Raw genomic sequence first — 20,919 nt, forward strand, 5'->3', positions numbered from 1 at the left:
CCTTAGCGCAGACATGTATGCTCTAAGGGAAACAAAAGATGCCTATGTAATGGATGAGAGTTTTGGGTCTGTGCGAGATATCCAAACTGATGCCACAATAGAAGAATCTAAAAGGTGGGCCGAAGGGATGGGGAAACTGGATGACGATGGGTGTTGGGTGGATACATCTGAAGGGAAATGGTTTCTCCCTGATTCATATGTGCTGGCAATGGTTACAATGGCACACGGTCCTACGCATGTGTGTGCTCAGCAGATCACGAAAATGTTAGAACAAGTCTGGGTGAATGATAAAATGTTGAAGATTGCACAGCGACATGTTCAGAATTGTATGATTTGCTTACAGCACAATGTGGGGAAGGGGACAGTAACTCCAAGGGGTAGCTTTGGGCCCCCTTCTGTTCCCTTCAAGGTCATCCACTTTGATTTTATTGAGATGGAACGGTGTAACAATCTAAAATATGTTCTTGTGATTATTTGTGCCTTTAGTAAATGGGTTGAGGCTTTCCCCGTTAAGGATGCTACTGCCATGACCATTGCAAAGACTATGGTAAAGGAATTCTTTCCACGATTTGGGCTACCTAGGGTAATTTGGTCGGACAACAGTCCCCATTTCGTTGCAGCAGTAATTTTGCAGATATGCACAGCGTTAAACATTGAAAAGCGATTTCACTCGGCTAGACATCCTCAAAGTGCTGGGTTGGTAGAGAGACACAACGGTATCCTAAAGAATAAGCTTGGCAAAACATGTGCCGGCACCAAACTGAAATGGCCACATGTCTTACCTATTGTATTGTTAGCCATGCGTACCACACCTCAAACTAAGACTGGGCTCTCTCCATTTGAGGTAGTGATAGGGAGACCTGCTAACATTTGGGGCCTTCCGAAGCCCAAAACCCTGAGGGAGGTCGAAAATGTATTGTTTGTAGACTACTGTAACCAGTTGACTAAAAATCTGTATCTCATTTATCATCAGGTCCAATCAGCTTTACCTGTACGGTTTACGGGCCCAGGACACAACATTCAGCCTGGAAGTTGGGTCCTAGTGAAGGCCTACGAAAGGTCTTCCTGCCTCGCACCTCGCTGGCGGGGACCGTACAAGGTGCAGTTGGTCACCCAAACAGTAGTGCGGGTGGCTGGAAAGAAGCATTGGATCCACGCGACGCATTTCAAGAAACTTCCTCACCCGATGCCACACGTTACAGAAGAAGCAGAACCCCTCGCTGATGCTACAATCTCTGATCCTGGAGTAGCAAACAGCGCTAAGTGTGTCGGAGAATTTCTCTGAGCCCATGGAGCTTGGGGAACAGTCCATTTCGTCTCCGCACTCTTTGAAAAGGTCACTTCCGGAAAACACTCTTTCAAGTTCTGCGACTTCCGTCACCTCCGATACGTTGCTTCCCTCAGGAAGTGACGTTACCCTATTTCCGGATCAAACAGTACTGGGTACCACCAGGTACGACCTTCGACGAAGAAAATAGAACTACGGCACGGGTTTTGCCTGTGCATCTGGAAAGAAGAAGTTATTGAGAGTTTTTCTCTTGCAAAAGGAAGTTTTTTGAAAAAAAGGAAAAAAGGTATTCTGCTGGGTAGGGTTGGGGAAGGACTAAGAAGTCGCGCGACTGTAGTGTCGCCAGCAACGAACATTGGGGCGTCGATTGAGAAACTACGATGCCTGCCACCTCCACCGCTGCTGCTCGCATTGGACTTGTAAATAAGGGGGTGACCAACTCGGACAACGAACAATGTGCCTGGGCCCCGAAAACGTATTGCCGTGTTGTGTTAATAGTAATTGGAATTTTTATAATTACTGCTGTGGGACTTTGGTACTTCGAAGAAATTTACCCTCTAAAACCTCTACTGCCAATTGAGATTATACCTACTGCTTTGACTCCCTCTGTACACCTTCATACTTTGTCACCTAGAGACTTCCAGCATAGACGAAAGTACCATAATAACACTTTAATGATAATAATGAATTCAACGCGTGCCATTTTTAATAAGAGTAATTGCTGGATTTGCACCCATTTACCGCAACATGGGAACAAGGGGCTAGGATGGTATATTCACCCTTTACCTTTAACGACTGCTTGCTAGGCAGTGAGCACAATAGGGCACAAAATGTATGCCCCACATACAGCATCTAAAGAGTTTGTGTTACAAGAGGTTCTGATGAACGACCTAATGGCTATAGATATTACAGATAATGATTCAGGATGTATGAACGACAATGCATGGAGTTATTTACAAAGATATTAGAAATGATATTAGCACTTGGCATAGGCCAAAAGGAGGGTTTGTCGGAATTGAAACAATATTATGCCTCCTATCGTAACAATTGTATGTGTATTGGCCTACGCCAAGTTGTCTAAACATCATATGCGAACAAACCCCACGGCAAGGACTTGACTTTAGAGAAAGCAATGTAAGTCGCCATCTTGGATTAAGCTGCCATTTTAGGTTCTCTTGTTATATAGAAGTCACCCTGAATATCAAAATGGAGGCCGAATGACATTCTGAGGAAAATTCTGGCCGTTGTGACCTCCGTACACATGAATAATTAATATGCCTGCAGGCCACTTGTCGGGGTCGCAAACTGAGACCTTGTCCTACCGTTGACCTATATGTAAATGTACAACTATTTCAGTGAAACTAGTCGAAATGCATATATTACAGGATTGACCTGGCAAGGAACCCATAGGCCCGGCTCATAGAATGGTTAACCCGCGAGAGGGTTGGCCAAGGGCTGGACAAACTGTATAAAAGACCCAGGTATTTCAATGTGCGCTCTCTCTCACTAACACATCGAACCCTCGTTGAAGTTCTTTATGTTACTCTGAGAGCCGAATAGCTATCCCTTTGTCAATTGACTTGGTAACTGTTGTAGCTTTTAAATAAAGCACTTGTATGTTCTTTGTAACCTGTGTTGGTGTGTTTCTTTCTGGGCTTCCCGGCCTCATACTATTTTTCTGTTTCCACAAGAGGTATGCTCTAAAAATGTTGAGATAAAAGCAAAGCTAAGGTAAACAATCAAGTGCATCTCACACCAACACTATCATTGAGAACACACTTCACAGTCCCACCAACACACCTTTATCTCCAGATTCACACCAAGACCCAACAGCACCTGTGTTACAAGACCGACTGTTCACAAACCATCTCCCCACAGCTTAACAAAAGAACACTTCATGCCCCTGGCCACATTACATAGCCATATTTCCATATTCAGGTCCACATCCACACTTCAACCTCAATTCGATGTGTTTTACCATGGCGTAAAGGTCAGCGACAGAAATGACAGCATGAGCAGAACAAGTTACTTACCTCATCGGGTAACGTTTTTTCGATGGGATGTTCCTCCGACGTATTCCACATCTATGACAGGTAATGACCACAGCTGTGCTGCTTCGGAAAATCGGCAGAGGGCGTCCTGCGTCGATACGTTGTTCCCCGAGGGCCTCCATCGAGGGTCGACGTCACCGGATGTTATATATAGGATGCACGGCGCCTATAGCCTCAGTTGTCGTTTTTTCCCCCAGAACGTGTGACGCCAATCTCCTGCCAGTATGGCTGCAGAAAGCCTTGCGGAAATGTAAGCTGCAATCGCATAAGAAATTCTGTAGAGGGGCAGGCTGGGAGGGTGCGATGTGGAATACGTCGGAGGAACATCCCATCGAAAAAACGTTACCAGATAAGGTAAATAACTTGTTCTTTGATGGGATTGTGTCCTCTTCCGACGTATTCCACATCTATGACAGACTCCCAAAGCAGTACCAATGTATGGAGGTGGGAAAAGAATTTACAATTTTAGAATTTTAGAATGCCCAATCAAATGGCTGAATAGAGGACTGCCTTACCAAAAGCCAAATCCTGCCCATGGATGGAGTCGAAGGAATAGTGTCTCACAAAAGTATGGACAGAGGCCCATGTGGCTGCTTCGCAAATATTGCGAATTGGAACACACCTCTGTACAGCAGTGGAGGCAGCCACACCCCTATTAGAGTGAGCCAGTAAGCCTACTCGAGGGTCCTTTCCCGCCAAACAGTAACACTCAGAAATCATCAAAATGATCCATCTAGACAAGGTCTGTTTGGAAACAGCCTGACCCAAGCGCCTTCCAGCATAACCAACAAAGAGCTGATCGTCCATTCTGACCCGGGACATCCGTGATAGATAGAAATACAAAGCTCTTTTAGGATCCAACCTATGGAGCCTCTCCTCTTCCTTACCAGGATGTGGAGGAGGATAAAACGCCAGAAGAATCACCTGGCTCAAATGGAATTCCGCACAACCTTCGGAAGAAAAGAAGGCTGGACCCGCAGGACAACCCTGTCCTTATGGAACACAGTAAAGGATGGCTTGGCGGAAAGTGCCTGCATCTCACTCACTCTGCGTGCGGAAGTAACCGCAACTAAAAATACAATTTTAAAGGACAACAGTCACAACAGACAAGAATGTAAGGGCTCAAACGGAGCTCCAATTAGGAACTTTAAAACCAAATTCAAATCCCATCCCGGCACCTGGTAAGGTGACAGTGGAAACACATTAGTTAGCCCTTTTAGAAACTGAGAAATCAAAAGGGATCTTAAAATAAGAACATTCCTCAAACAAGTGCTTAAATATGGGCAGCGCCGCCAGGTAACCATTAATTGTACCTACTTGCAGGCCCTTGTGGGCTAAAGAAAGCAAAGAAAACAAAATCAAAGGAATGGAACATTGGAAAGGATCCACATTCTGTACAGTGCACCAGTCGCAGAACTGTCTCCAACAGCAACGGTACAGGGATTTCGTTGCGGGCCTTCTGACCGAAAGCAACACCTCCATCACGTCTTCGGGGAGGTCTCAATCCTTATACCACAACCTTTCAGATACCAAGCATGAAGGCTGAGAGACTTGACCTCTGGATGGAGAACCCGACCCCCCTCCCGTGAGAGCAGATCGTCTCGGTAGGGAAGACAGCGTGGAGGGCAGATGGACATGTCTAGAAGATCCAAGTACCACACTCTCCTGGCCCATGCCGGAGCAATGAGGATCATCTGGGAACCGAACCTCCGTAACCTCCGCAACACTTGCGGAATGACGGGGACTGGAGGAAATGCATACAGCAGTGGGAAGGACCACTCCACTACGAACGTGTCCTCTAAGGCTTCTCTTGGAGGAAATTCCCGTGAGCAGAATCCTCGCACTTCCGGTTGACACTGGTGGCGAAGAGATCCACTTGTGAGGTTCCCCAAAGGGCGAATATCTCCAACAGAACTTCCTGAGTCAACTCCCATTCGTAAGAGAATGCTCTGCCTGCTCAGAGCGTCCGCCACCACGTTTCCATCTCCGGCCAGATGAACTGCCGAGATCAAAATTTCCTGCTGGATGGCCCTGAACCAGAGCTGCATCGCCTCCCTGCACAACAGGAGTGACCCTGCCCCCCCCCTTTTTTGTTTAGGTAGTGCATGGCCACCGTATTGTACGTCTAATCAGGACATTCTTCCCCTGCACAGACAGCAGAAAAGCCTTCAGGGCTAGCCTGACGGCCCGCAGCTCTAACAGATTGATGTGGAGTCTGTACTCCAAGGGAGACCAACGGCCGCTGGCTGTCAACTTGTTGGCATGAGCTCCCCAACCCATATGGGATGCATCAGTCACGATCGTCACCTCCGGCCAAGGTTGCCAAAATGGAGCTCCCTTCATCAGATTGCCATTGACGGCACACCACAGAAGATCCTGTGCGACCGAGGGCGGAATCTGAATGGGATCCGACATCCTGCCGGATATCTGCAACCACTGCATCTTGAGCGCCCACTGCAGAGATCTCATCCGCAGCCTGGCCTCTGGCACCAGGAAAATGCAGGATGCCATGAGGCCGAGCAACCTCCAGAACTCAAACGCCGGGAGACTCTGGGCACGTTGAAATTTGTCCACCATCTGCAGAATGTGATGAGCCCTCACCTGGGGAACACTGACAAACACTGCCCCAGGGATGTGTCGAGCACTGCTCCGATGTATTGGAGCCGCTGGGTAGGTGTCAAATGGGACTTCTTTAAATTGAGGGAGAAGCCCAGCTTGTGAAGGGAGTGGCAGGTGATGGACAGATCTAGGGCTTGCTCGGGAGAGCACGCCTTGATCAACCAATCGTCCAAGTAGGGGTAGACGTGAATCCCCCCCCTTTTCCTGAGATACGCTGCCACCACCACCATCAGCTTGGTGAAGACCCTCGGACGGAGGTCAATCCGAACGGCAGGACCGGAAACTGAAAATGCGAGTCGCCAACTGCGAACCTCAGGTACTTCCTGTGCTTGGAATGAGTCGGCACATGAAAGTAAGCATCCTTGAGGTCGAGAAACACCAACCAATCCTGAAGTTGAAGGGCCTGGAGGACTTGAGAAAGAGTTACCATCTTGAATTTTGTCCTTCCTGAGGAGCTTGTTCAGCCAATGCAAGTCCATGATGGGTCTCAATCCCCCGTCTTTTTTCGGGATAAAAAAATAAGGGGAATACCATCCCTTGTTCCTCTCCGCTACAGGCACCAGTTCTATGGTGCCTTTCTCCAGCAGGGATGGGATTTCCTGCGCAAGTAGCAGATCCGGACGCTTCAAAGAGAGCTTCCCTGGTGGATTGTCGTGAGTCCTCTGCCGGAAGGGAAGACAGTAGCCGTGGGCTATGATCTCCAGAACCCACACATCTGAAGTAATGGCTCGCCATTCTCCAAGATGCTGCGCAAATCTGCCCCCAACCGGCGAACCATGGGACATGGCCTCATGACTGAGTGGACGCGGCTGTGGCAGTGCCTGAGGGCAAAGAGGCAACTGCCCTAGTGGCTTTGGCACCTCGAGTACCTTGCTTTCCACCTCTGGTACTCCTACGGTGGCCCATTTGACTAGCAGCTCCTCTCAATCTACCAAAGGTAGAGTAGTACCGAAAGGAACCTCCACTCCATTGCTGACCCCTAGGACGAAAAGGCAGAGGTTGACGTACTGCAGCGCTCAACGACTTCGCGGCAGCTTTGGAGGTCTGCAACTTCTCAAGGCTCTCGTCAGCCTTGCTGCCAAACAGAAGAACTCCATCAAAGGGCATGTTGAGAAGCCGGGATTGCAAACCCCGACTTCCGCAACCACGCAAACCTGCGTATCACGGTGCTCACAGCCTGGACGGGCTGGCACAGTCTGCCGTGTCCAAACCCGACTGAACGGATTAACACATGGCATCCTTGCTATCTTGCACGAGGGCTAGAAAACCATCCCGTTCTTCCCCTTCGGGAATATGCTCAGCCGCCAAAGATACACAATTCCACAGAGTGTGAGTGAATCTCGCCAAGGCACAAACAGAGTTGGCTGCCTTCGAAGCCATACCCCCAGATGAAAATACCTTCTTCGCCCAACCATCAAAGCGCTTATCGTCCCTATCAGGAAGGATGGTAGGGTATGCAGCCTGCTTCGCGGAGGCCATAGCGCCTGCACCACCAAACTGTCCGGAGTAGGGTGCGTCGACAAGTAGGAGGGGTCACTACTGGCTGGGCGGTATTTTTTCGGAAGCGACTTATTCACTGCCGGGAGACTCTCCGAAGCAGTCCAAGCCGCTGCCACCCTTCTTTGCAAAGTCATGTGAAATGGTAACAACGGGTCAGTGGGTGGACCTTGGTCCAGGATGTCCGTCAGATCATCCTGATCAAAATCAACAGGTGGAGCAGACCACCCAAGTATTCAGTCACCCTTGACATGAGACGCCTATAGGAGGATTTGTCATGTGTCCCAGGCTCAGGCCTGCCAAACTCCACCTCCTGAGAGGTGTTAAGACCACTGGCGTCATGCAAGGACTGACGGAGTTCCTCCGTCTGACTGTGCCCCGACAAAAGGTCATCAGGGACATCAGGAGGCACAACCATCTCATCAGACACTTCCTCCACCTCTGAAATATACTCCAAAGGATGGAACAAATCCCATCTGGGAGGAGGAACAGAGTAGAGCTCAAAAACTGGCCTCACAGACTTACTGAGAGCCTTCCTCGAAGCTTCCACAGCCCTCTGGGGCACCTCCGGCAAATCCTCCACAAACGGCGTCGAGGGCGCTGAGGGAATCAGCGTCGACGTCGAATGAGGTGCCGACGGCATCGACAACTTCTTCAAGGGCGGAGCCTCGAGAGAGCCCCGCGACAGAGACAGCCTTCTCCGAAGGCTTCACAGGTTCTGACGGTCTCGATGTCGTCGAGGACCGGACCTGGACCTGGCACGGCTATGGCGTTCTCCCTTGTCCGAGCGGAACCTCGACGGCTCCCGATCATCACGCTGATCGCCCGAGCCTGGAGGCGTGCGAGTGGTGGACCAAGACTGTTCCCTGCTGGCTTCTTTCGAAGGCGCAGCCGGAACTGTGCCTTGCGATTTGAAAATCGCCATCATCTGCTCGCGGAATGCATCCATTCGGCCCGCGATGAAGACTTGGTCGGACAAGTCAACCATCTGCCAGAGTCCTCCGACGAAGACAAGGAAAGTGACCGATGACGGCGCTTCCTACAATGCCTCGACGAGGAAGAGGAATGGCGGGAACCACTCCAAGACCGAGACCCCCTGGACTTTCGCCGACACGGAGAGTCACCCCTCGAGTCATCGGTCGAAAGCCCAGCGGACTTCGACTTATGGGGCTTAGACACCCTACCTACCTTTAATGTCTTCTTACGTTCCTGCAAGGCCTTAGACGTCAGGGACTGACAATCATTGCAGTCGTCGGTGGCGTGGCTTTCGCTGAGGCACCAGAGGCAGATGTTGTGTGGGTCCGTGATGGACATCTTCGAACCGCAGTCCCGACATTTTTTAAAGCCCGACTTCGGGGTAGTAGAAGAAGAAGAACAGATCGCTACTGAAGAGAAGAATTGAGCGCGCCGAGATTCCGAAGCAAACACGTTTGCGGAAAAAACAGAACTGAGGCTACAGGCGCCGTGCGTCCTATATATAACATCCGGTGACGTCGACCCTCGACGGAGGCCCTCAAGGAACAACGTATCGACGTCATCGATGCAGGGCGCCCTCTGAAATTTTCCGAAGCAGCAAAGCTGTGGTCATTACATGTCATAGATGTGGAATACGTCAGAGGACACAATCCCCTCATAATGTACGTTATACATAAATGTTCGTACATTTCTCATGCAGACATTCCTTGTAAAACAACCCTAAAACCTAACCCCTGCCCACACCCCCAACACACCACTACCCCCCCTACTTACCTTTCACCTCGATGTGCTGTGTCCCTGCGACACTGGTTCCCTTTCACTTTCCAGATCGGGAACTAGCACCGCAGGGTCTTTTTTTTTTTTTGGTCAGCCAGCTGCGGGGGTGTCTCCCACAGCCCCTGCTCACTATACTGTATAGTATAGGGTGTTGCAGAGGACACCCCTGCAGCTTATTATTATTATTTATTTTTGGGTCAGCTGCAGGGTTGTCCCCTGCAATCCCTGCTCACTATACTGCTTAGTATAGTGAGCGGAGTGTTGCGGAGGACACCCCTGCAGCTTTTTTAATTTATTTTTTTAAGCTTTTTTTAAGTTGGGTCAGCTGCGGGGGTGTCCCCTGCAACCCCCCGCTCAGTATATACTATATAGTATAGTATAGTGAGCGGGGTGTTGCGGGGATACCCCTGCAGACCTGCAGCTTTTGTACTTTTTTTTTTTTACCTACCCCACCAAAATATACATACCACAAAAGGTTCAAACTTTTTGTAGTTCGAACTTTTGGTGGTATGTATTTTAGGTCTTTTGGTGGGGTAGGTAAATTGGATTCGGTCATTTCGGCCGAATCCCTTCACACCACCCATAGCACTATACCTTTTCTTACCATAGCTGAACATACCACATTAACCACAGACCACCATTCAGATCACCCACCACCTTACCTGTCTGACCTTCTGTTCCATAACATTTCAAACGACCCACATAAAAAGCATCCCACCATTATTAAACTCTGCATATCTTTTCACTTCAATGCATAACTAAACAGACAGAACCCCTCTTTACCTCCCTGCCATTGAATTTTCGAAAGCCACTTCCACACCCTATTTCTACAAAACAGACATCCCCTCATCCCCTTCACCAAGAAAACTATTCACTCTATAACCTTTTCCATAAGACCCTGACCATCACCCCATGGTTATTTGTTAGACAACTCGCCTCATCTCCAACTTCTCGGAGGCCCACAATGACATCTTTCACTCAACCACCCACATTTTCTCAACTATTGTCCCTCCCCCACCTCTGCATCATTTCCCTTACGCCTCTCTCCACCCACCTGCAGTCACTTCTCTCCAATGCCTTGACTACTACCTTAAGCAGCTAGAATATCCCACTCCACCACCTCCCTGTCTCCACCTTCTCCACTAGACCACAATGATGCCATATACTCTCCCCATCTGATCACCACCCCTCGATCACTCATGCTGCACTACCATGCCCCACCCTTCATCCTGCATCATTTCCAGAACCACCATCACTTTCAACCCCATCTACTCCTTCACCCTACCTCTCCATTATTTCCTACACAGCAGTCACCTCTAACCTCACCATTCTCTTCCACTAGCTTTTTTTCTGCTCGGTTATCATTATCAACCTTTCACGTTTGCCACTTCACTAGATTTTGCATAACACAACACCAGCTGCAGCATTTTAAATATACAATCCTTCACAATGACCCTGCATAATACCAACCTCCATTCCAATCGCCTCTCCCCACCTCCAATAGCCAGTCACACACACACACACCCTACACTTCTGTCCTCTACTCCATTTACTGCCCTAGTTTCCCTTCCTGCATCATCTCACAATCAAAGCACATGCCCATAACGTCTTAACACTCTTGACCATTCAAGATACCTACAAACATTAAGTAAAGAACATGCAACCCCACACAAGTCCTCATCTGGATTCACAACCGGATCACCATGAGGCACCGAATCCACTTGCAGGTAACATGCAAATGAAGAAACCCAACCCAACATTGACACTCGGGAGTCAGTAAAGTCCCAATCCCAGCCCAACCTGTGCCATTGCAAGCACTCCAAGAGTATGCACAAATTACCAAACCTGGTTCAGCCATGCCACATAGGCAGTGTGGAAAGCATAAAGCCTCACCACACTCTGCTAACTACAAGAATACAACATTAACTCTAAAGTAGGAACCACAATGCAGTCATCCCAACTCAAAATAACTATGCCACACCCCTAAAGATAACCAACAACCGAAGAAGCCATACAAATGTCAAACATTGCAATATATGAAAAGCCCTTAGTAAAAGTGAAGTTAAGTTGCACAGATTTAATGCAATGAAACCTTTGAAATTCAGCGGATGTGGGAAGTCATGGCCAGCTTATCTCAGGGCTTTCCTGTGGCTGTCCTCCACAGTGCTAGGTCCCCCATAATGCCATTTTGTATGTCATTGCGAATCCTTTCTATTATAGTTAAGCTAATCATGACTTTCCATTTCCGCTGAATTTCAAGGGCTTTGTTGCGTTAAATCTGCGCAACTTAACTGCACCTTAACTAAGGTTTCATCAGTGAATTTAAAAGGCTTTGTTATACCATCTTCATTGTTACAGGCCACTAGCCATGGCCTTTGCCCGTGTCCACTGTACATGTTCACCAATATGTTTCTGTTGGACCCAAAAGGTGGCCACAGCCTTTGGCCGTGGCCACTATACATGTCTTTCAGATGCACTAGCCAGGGCCTTTACCCCTGGCCAGCGAGCACGGTCTTCGGCCTTACACACTGAATATTTTAAAACACTAGCGAGCCACTAGCCATGGCCTATGGCTACGGCCAGTGGCCATGTCCACTGTACATCCAGTCTTGGATGTCCAGTGCATACTTGAAGCTCAACCCCTCCAAGACCGAATTCCTACTCCTCACCAACAATACCAAACACTATCAACCATGAACTCTGAGGGTTTCACACCCGAGCTCACCTCCTGCCCCAAGTCCCTCGATTTCCACATCGACAAACACCTCTACTTCAAAACACACATAGGTAAGAAAACTCGTACAGCTTGGTATCAGCTCTGCCTCCTGCGAAAAGTCTGTTATACATCTGTCAAGTTGTATACCTCTGTAAAGTGCTCAGTTATGCATCTGTATTGGTGTATTCCTCTGTAAAGCGCTCCGTTGCTTCTCAAAGCTAGGTCCGCACTCAATAAATACCATAATAATAATGTTCCCCCAGTATGTTTTCTCTGGACCCACTAGGTTGCCACGTGGCTGTGATACTGTACATGTTTTTTGGGCACACTACCCAGGGCCTTCGGCTGTGCCCACTGAATATTTTAAAACACTACCGGGCCACTAGCCATGGCCTTAAGCCGTGTCAACTGTACATGTTATGTTCCCCCAGTATGTTTCTTTTGGACCCACTAGGTGGTCACTCTCTCTGCACTTGCACGCTCCGAATGCTCACAAGGCCTAGTAGGACCGCCTCTCTCTTTCATTGTTATGTTTATCTTTCTTTCCCATGTTCCCTCTCTGTTGCCCGGTCGGCGCTTTGAAACACAATTTACTTGATGTATAAGTGCCTAACAAATGCACAATAAATAAATAAAATGAAATTTCTTTTTAGGGTCCACTAGTGAGCATAGCCTTCATTCACACTGATCAGGGCCATGTTGCACCCCTTGACATGCTGCCTGAATAGGTTACACCCCACGCCTCACTGTAGCTGTAAAATTCCACTTTTTTTGTATTAATCACATTTTTTTTTTTTAAAGTCTCTCGTTTTTCCCCAAGCCGCAGCTATATTAGCAAAGGGCTACAATAAGCATGAATATTTCGAAAATAATTGCGGTATTATACGTTTGACACATTTTATTTATTCCCGATTCAGTTTACTGCCATAACTGTGAATAAGCCCAAAGAAATAAACTGAATATGAAAAATAGCCCCGATTATGCACAAAGATCTAAACTTGGTCCCCAGTCTCCCTCCCGCTAACTACCCCATTTCACATGGTTTCCTCTTTCCCCCTTCCCACCTCTAGCCTGATGATATTTCATCCTTTTTCCTCCTCCAAAAGGCATTCTTTCAACTTTTCGTTTTTTGATAACCCCATATTTTACCCTAAATATTCGCGAATATCTCTCGCTTCGATCAACAACAAAAAAAATGGCGGCTTTTTAATTTCTGAAAAACCTCTCTGCTGCAAAGCACCAAGGGAGATATCCTTATAATTTTGGGAGAAGGTGGTCCCCTTCTCCTTCAAATAGTTAAAAAAACTACAGGATACAATAGCCCCCGACACGCCGTCCCTCCATCCCCGGGAAATCGAGTCAGCGATTTGTGCCCAAGTTGTTTCATACCTGGTCCAATTCAGTCCAGCGGCTTGGGCTGTGCGCAAATATTTTACCTTTTCCTCTATGGGAAAATAAATGGGGACTAGGCCAAAACTGTGCGGATTTGGTTTCTTAATAACTTCTTTACTTTTTAACCAATCCATCCCAGAATTTTCGGTTTAGAGGGACCTGCAAGTACAATTTTGTTTTCAAAACTTCACCCAAATCCGTCGTACAAGTGAAAGGTATTAGCAATTAATTTTTTTGGTTTCCTTTGGAACTTGATACTCAACTATAGTGCAGCGACCGCCGCACTAAAATTATAGTTGTAGTGTGCTACTAGGAGTGACCTAATCCTCATGTAAAAATCATCCAGTCTGGAGACATTAGCTCTATTCAGATTTGCTATTGCATCTGTGACTATTCTTTTGTAGAGTGGGCTACGATTGAAGTTTGAACTTCATGAGATAAACTGGGAAGTTTGCTATTGTCAAGAACCTACTCAAATGTTTCCATGGGTTAGTGTGGTCCAAATAAATGAGCCATAGAAGGGCTTAAAACTTCCACTCACCAATAGCCGCCATTGGCTTGTGATAATTGACTCTTGGCGAGTAAGAAATGGTGTGCTATGTCTTTATGTAGAATTGAGGAGGTTAAGTGTTTTTTTCTTCTTCCGATTCCTAGTAATGGGGACTTAATAGAGCAAATTCAATTTTCACAAGTAGCTGCATCTCACACTTGTGTGCAGGTTGACGGAAATATGCATGATTTGTCCAAGACAGTCCAAATAAGATGTTTAGTAGTCCAACAAACCTATCGGAATATGCAAACTTGGGAGAATAAGGGAGAAGTAATTCAAACTAGCAAAGTTAATAAATAAGGGCATTTCACAGCGCAAGGTCCTCCTAAATGCCCAAAGCCATTGCACTGCTATGATATCATATTTAAAATATATGAGTACAATTAACATCTTCTTAAAGGAAGTAAAGATGGGTATTGACATTTCTCAATTGACTTTTTCTATATTGCAAATTTTCGTGAAAATCAATATCATCTTTGCATGAAGTGAATTTCGTTATTACTATTAAATGACAATGTGCTAACTGTGAACAATAATGCACACCGTATATAAAATGTGCCAGAAAATGAAATGTTTCTAAGTTGTTAAATAATAGCTGCTACTATAAACCATCTACACAGAATAAACAGAACTCTTTTTAAAGGTACACCAATGCACTTTATTTCCAAGTCATATTTTATTATTTGTTTACATAGTTTAAGACAGAATTGATCACCAATAACCTGTACTATGGGTTTGCCAATTTATTTTTTGTACAATAGAAGTAAAGATAACATGTTTTTAAATATCGTTTCATGCCAGATCCCCACCCCACTTCTAAAGGATATATAAGTGAATGGCATTATTGCCGAACTTCAGCACCAGAAGAATGAAGACCTAGGTCTGCCCTAATGGGATTCGAAGCAGTGTCCTGCTGGCTAAGCACACGTGTGCTGCAAGCACTTAACTTGGCAAGCTTTCATACCAGCCAAGGCCAATCAATAAAATAATGTGTACTATATAAAAATGCAGGCCAAACATTTACAGACTTACAAAATATTATTGTGTTTTATGAAAAATAAAAGTGTACTCATTTTGTCTAATAAGATATTCTTCCTGTAATTTCAGACTGTACTTTTGTGGAATCTGTGTGATCATTGTGCCGCCCGTAATTCCACCGATGAAAATGTTGACGGACGACCATTACAGCGCGGCATCAGATAGCTCACTGTGGCCCGCATCTCCATACTCCCCTCCCTCCCAGCCACTTACCTTTACCGTGGGATACACAGAGGTGTGCCGCTGACTTCCCTCGATCCTGCAGCGTCAGTTCCCACCCACTTACGTGGGTCAGCGCTGGCTCTGCAGGGTCCCTTTTTTTTTCTTTACCTAAGTATTTCTTGTCCCCGCTCCCCATTTAACAGAAGTGGAGGGACACCCCTGCAACCCCTGCCACCGCCGAGCCCCATTACCACGGCTAAGAGGAGCGGGGGACACTCCTGCTTCGATTAGTCATACTAATGGCGGTCAGCATTTTTTTACTGTGCAAAGGTGCAGTTTTAGTCCCTGGCGGCTTTTTGGAGTCGCAGTAAATGTATAATTCCCTTTTGTGTGTGGCTATTAAGCCTTGAGATTCCTAATGCGCTAGAAGTTAAAATATTGCATGATGTTCTGTGAATATCTTCATCTCTGGCAGCAGCATATTATTGAAGACAGGCACACCTACATTCGTACAGAGTGGCCTGCCTAAATCGCTGGTCCTCAGACCTTTAACTAAGAAACGTCAAACTAAGAAAACAAAAAGGAACTAAAATAGCAGATACTCAGGTCTTTAAGAAACATATTGTCAAACAAGTAGAAATTCCATCTGACTGCCTAATACAGGACCCTCAGACGCAAGTAGGAAATTACAGAAAACATACTTTGCTTGATTATCTCTTCCTTCCTTATTTCCCAATGATGTGGGCCTGGATGCATTTCTTGCAGAAACCCCTTTCTATTCTGTGCTCCATCTCCCACCATGTTGTAAAATGGCTGCATTCCTGGGCTCCTTCAGTGCTCACACCAGCGACTGGAGACAGGGGCATATGCTCTTATCTGATCACCACCCCCCACATTCATGGCAGGAGATATCTGTACCATTCCACATGCAGTTTAGATTTTGCTCTTTTATTTCACTACAGCTCAAAACTGAGTCAAGCCCTTTTCTGCTCACCGTCCTGCATAATCTCCCAGTTTCCTTGTCAATGGGAGTATGTAGTGCGTGCACATATGCGAATGGCTGGACTGCGGAGATGGGCAGAGGCCCTACGTTGTCCCACAGAGAACCTCATCCAGAAGAAGTATGCATTCTGGCCAGGATTTCTGTACGCATGTATGGGTTTGTCATTGCACAACTGTTTTCATTACATATTACGGAAAATTCACTATAAACCCAATGGTACCTTGGTTGCAAATCGAGGCATCGCATTTTGCAGAGTTCAGATGTGTAAGCCTGGCACACAACAAGCATCTCACTTATTCACACATGCTCCATTGAGTCGAAAGGATGTGCTTGCATAAAGCATGCCAAAGCTCATGGGTCGTCTGTCCCTAAATGAGCCATTGGTGCATGGGCACAAGTGGGTGCCCTTGTGTAGGCCTGAGTTCTTTCTATTAGTTAACAAGTTCTGAGAAATTTTTATCCAAGGTCCTTTGGGCAACGTTGCACAAACTGTGCGTCAAGTATTCTGGAAGCATTTCTCACATTCTGAAAATACTCACCCATGGCAGGAGCAGCCATCCCGATACGAGAGACCACCACTTGGGTGATGGCCTGCTGTGCGGCTTTCGTGGACTCCCCGAGCCGGTTCCCATTCTCATCCATGACTGGAATTCCAAATTTCAGCTCCCTGAAAGAGAAACCATCTGTACTACTTTGCTAACTTCTCCATGGCTCAAGCAGTAATCCACATACTTCAAGTATTAGCAGGATTGAGTAGCAAGCAACCTCACCATATCTAGTAAGGCAGCAGCAACGGTATAGTTATGCTTTCAAGGAGACAGAAGGAAGAACATATCCATCATTGGTTGCTCACGTTCATGAATCATGCCTTCGGTGCCAGGTTAGGGAAGGTGTGGAGCAGGTGAAATAGGCTTGGATAATACTTCTGCAAAAGCAGAGAGTTATGCAATATTCAGAGGTTAAAGGATATATAAGCACGGCAGTTCCTAGGGGGAGGAAAGGATAAGGTGGTGATGTAGGGTGCAAAAAAAGAGGCACGGTAACGGGAGCAAAGAAGATGGTATGTCCAGTGCAGGCACTGGGACTCAATGGCACCAGGGAAAAAGGGGGCTGAGAAGAAGTCGGACAAGGTGGCAAGAGCAGGGAAGGCAGCGGATTGGACACAGGCATGGGGAGTGGGGTCTGGCGGGATCAGTTCACTTACTTGGGAGGAGGATAGCATAGGTTCTGAAGGGGTCGGGCGGGGGTAATGGTTTGCCGCATAAGTAACCAATATTTCCAAGGACTTTTGGCCAGACCAAATCAGATGATTGCAGTGACAACATCGTAATTAATTATTCTATCAATAATACATTTCTGAAATATTAAATAAATGGCAATTTAAATAGTTTATGGTATAGTTTATTGATCAGAAAACATGTTTGATATGAAAAACACAAGTGTTGTAGAATGTGTGTAAAACGTGTTACATTTGTTCAGCAAACATAGGTGTGATATAAGATCATGTGTGCCAGATCTGATTTGAACTAAATAGTTTGCACAAAATAGTGAGCAATGCTGATTTATTAAAGCACTCGTGCTCCAATCAATGAAAATACATAAAGAAATCCCTCACCTGCATGAAATTACCGAAAGGGCAATTTATATTGCCACCGCCTTACTCACAAGAAGCAGTAACCCACCCCTGCCCCCGGTCCCTCCCCCGCCAGGCAGGCAGCATCTTACCTCTGTCTCATCAAAGGGATGTTGATGCAGTTGGCAGCCGCCACAGCGGCAAAGGGCACGAAACGACCAATGAGCGACGGCAAGCGCTAGGAAGACGTAAAAGAAAACAGATGAGTAGATAAAGCACAACCAAGAGGCTGCCGTTTCCCAGGAACACCACAATTCTCCATGCAACATTAATCGCTTGCTACTTCCAGCAGGGTGCAACTCGACCCTTTCCGTTCCCGGTGATACACCGAACTGCAGAGAATCCACCAGAGGGGAACGGACATTTTATACAACTGGATATCAGCACTGTGATCTGAGAAAGAACCACCATGCGTGAACTCCTGCCTCTGCATGGGAACCAGGAGGGCAAAAGTGGCTTCCAGGAAGAGAAGAATTTAATCTCGACCACAAGCGAATCAGTGTCTACACACCGGTTTGCCAGTGTAGCAGACTCTATGATTACATGAATAAAATGACAGAATAAAGGTATAAAATGTATTCAGAACTTGAGGTTTGGTGTTGGACCATCAGAGTTGGCCCTTGTCTACAACTAAACACTGCCTGCCATGCAAGCAGAGCCGGCCTTATGGAGGGGCGAGCCGGGCGACGGCCCTGGGCACCATGTCCCTGCCACACAAAAGGTCCAGTGTTTGCTGCATGGAAGGGAGGGGGCAGGCGCGCGAGTAAGAAATATTACTTGGAACCGAAAATGCATTTCGGCACAAATGTTAGGACATTTGTAGGGCAGAGAGGAAGAGAGCCGGCGTCGGCAGCGGAAACATAAGTTCCGTTTCACCCCTACTCTGTCATACAAATGAAAATTGGGCGTGCTGATAATGGAAGACGCCTTCTATTAACGCTAAGCCTCAATGGAGCATGATCTCCTTAGAATGCCATTTTGCTGCATTTCGATATGGTGCTGCCGTTCTCACTTTGCTGTGGGACCTAGGACTCAATATCTCAACGGGCAACATTTTACACAGTTTTACCTTTCCCAAGTTTTATAAGGGATTGGGGCTCAGTGTCCCATAAGGCAGTGTTACACACCGTTAGTGTTGTCTTTCCGAGTTCGTTCAAAAAATATGTCCCCGATATCCCAGCATTCAGCGTTTTACAGTGCCATCTCTTTCTCACTTTACATCTTTTCTATGGTTCTTCTGGACCTCTCACATCAAGTCCTTATCGCCAGCTTTACTCCTTGGTTGTCACAGTAGTACCTTTCTTAATTATTGTCCAATGTCCTCTGGGCCTCCCACTCCCAGTCACAATATCCACCTTCAGTACTTGGATACCGGCATCATGCAATGTCTCGCACAGTTCTGCCTTTCTCTGGTTGTTTCTCTTCCAAGGGTCTCCAGGCTTCCGGCTCTGGGTCCCAATATTATCTTTATACTTTGGACCAGGAATCATGACATGGTTAACACAATTCTTTCCTTCTCTGCTCATTTTTGCTGAAAGATCTCTGGGCTCCACCTTCAGGTTCCGATATGCAATTTTACCAGCCCCACTATCTCTCGGACCCTATCCCAGAGACTTACTTCCTCCTTCTACACTATCCCATTCAACTCCCTTCTCTCCCCTGGGGGGGAGGGGGAGGCGGTTCCCCTAACAAAAGTGCAAAACCAACGGCCAAAATACACTGTCAGTATGAATGTCTATATCATTAAAAAACAAAATTCAGTAAAAAAAAGAAATAGCAGCTTTGGTTAAAAGGTATGTCTTGAATAGGTTTCTTTAAAAAAAAAAACATTCAGTGAAAAAGTTGCATTTCTCATGCCAACTCCAACAGGGAGTTTTCGCTCTCACCTACAGCAAGAACCGCTGGATGGTTTGAAATCCAACCTGCACGAGAAGCTGGTATGTGGTCCCACTGGCCATTTTAACTTGGGCTGGTGAAAATCCATTCAGCATTTTGTATAACATAGCAGACTACGCAGGACAAAATGCATCAAACTCGAGTTAAGAAATGGCTTGATCTTGTGGACTGAGCGGAGAACCCTCAAGCTTCTACTGCGATTCCCGATTGGTCCACAGAGATCAGTAGCAAGCAATATTACTGACTACTTGAAAAGAAAGAAATTCTGAGGTTAGAGATTGACTGAAAATGTCTGAACCTCTCACCATCTTGGTCCATGCTGCATGGAAATTAAGACGCGGCACACCCCAGCACGTGTTAGTGCTAGGGGGCACCTTGGAGGGCTGAAAATGGCTCTACAAATTAACACAAATGACCAATTTGGTCACAGGTTTCAAAGAAGGCTGAAAGCTGGGTAGTGGGTCCAAAACCAGATCCCAGACCGAGTCTGCAGATTCTGTAAGACTCACAGACCTAGCACTTAGAATGTGCTGGAGGCTGTAAATGTGTGCCCAAAACATGGCTGAAGACCATGTTCGAGGCAAAGTGCCTGACTTGTCAGAAAGGTAACATTGAGGTACACGAGACATGGTCTTCGGCCATTCCACAGGCACAATGTCCACTGGACATGGCGGCGGACCATGGGCAATGGGAATTTCAGATCCATGAGGTGGTTGCAGCATGTACAAATGTGATGCCCCAGGCAAAATCTCCACTGGTATTTCCCAGGCCATTCCCACTGGGAACTCTGGGTCTCTCGTGGGTGCCATAGGCATAACTAATGCACTAGTTAGAACTACAACCTAGCTACAACAAGTTGAATAACTCCTAGAGAATTCTGTTCCGATTAACGTCTAAGCAGCCATTAGCACTGTCACGCAACACAAACTCTAAAGCGATCTACACCACCACAACTGCCTCCGTCATTCCCTCTACTGTTTCCTTTCATTCCAATCTGATCTCAACATTGAAAAATCGTCCAAATCTACCAAAGTCATTAGAGGCAGTCCATAAGGTTCACTACTATCCCACATTTTCTTTCAAATTGACATGCACACTTTCACGATGACAGTCATGAACCTCAGCTTATCATTCCCTGCATACAGTGATACCACTTGGATATATATAAAAGTCTGCAGTCCACAGAACTCTTTTTCTCAATGTCCCAATGACTCTTTGCAGCACAGAGGATTGAATGGGTACGAGAAGTCTAGAAGAGTTCCAATAGCAACGTCCTCCTACAAGGCCACTGGTAGATAATGCTAATTTTTCCTTATTTTCCT

At 46.6% G+C, this 20,919-nt stretch overlaps 1 protein-coding gene across 5 annotated transcripts in view; it reads right to left on the reverse strand.

The window, feature by feature from the left end:
* The window catches only part of SFXN3 (sideroflexin 3), a 163,408-nt gene that overhangs the window by 52,292 nt on the left and 90,197 nt on the right, over nt 1-20,919 (reverse strand). For all 5 annotated transcript variants that reach the window (XM_069611651.1, XM_069611650.1, XM_069611653.1 and 2 more), the window contains 2 exons: nt 17,794-17,879; nt 16,608-16,735 (listed from right to left, as the gene is read on the reverse strand). In XM_069611651.1, the coding sequence (XP_069467752.1) occupies nt 16,608-16,735; nt 17,794-17,879 (214 nt within the window). The remainder of the gene's footprint in view (nt 1-16,607; nt 16,736-17,793; nt 17,880-20,919) is intronic.

The sequence above is a fragment of the Ambystoma mexicanum genome, chromosome 8, assembly GCF_040938575.1.
Source record: "Ambystoma mexicanum isolate Mex_15411 chromosome 8, UKY_AmexF1_1, whole genome shotgun sequence".
In the NCBI taxonomy this organism is placed as follows: Eukaryota; Metazoa; Chordata; class Amphibia; order Caudata; family Ambystomatidae; genus Ambystoma; species Ambystoma mexicanum.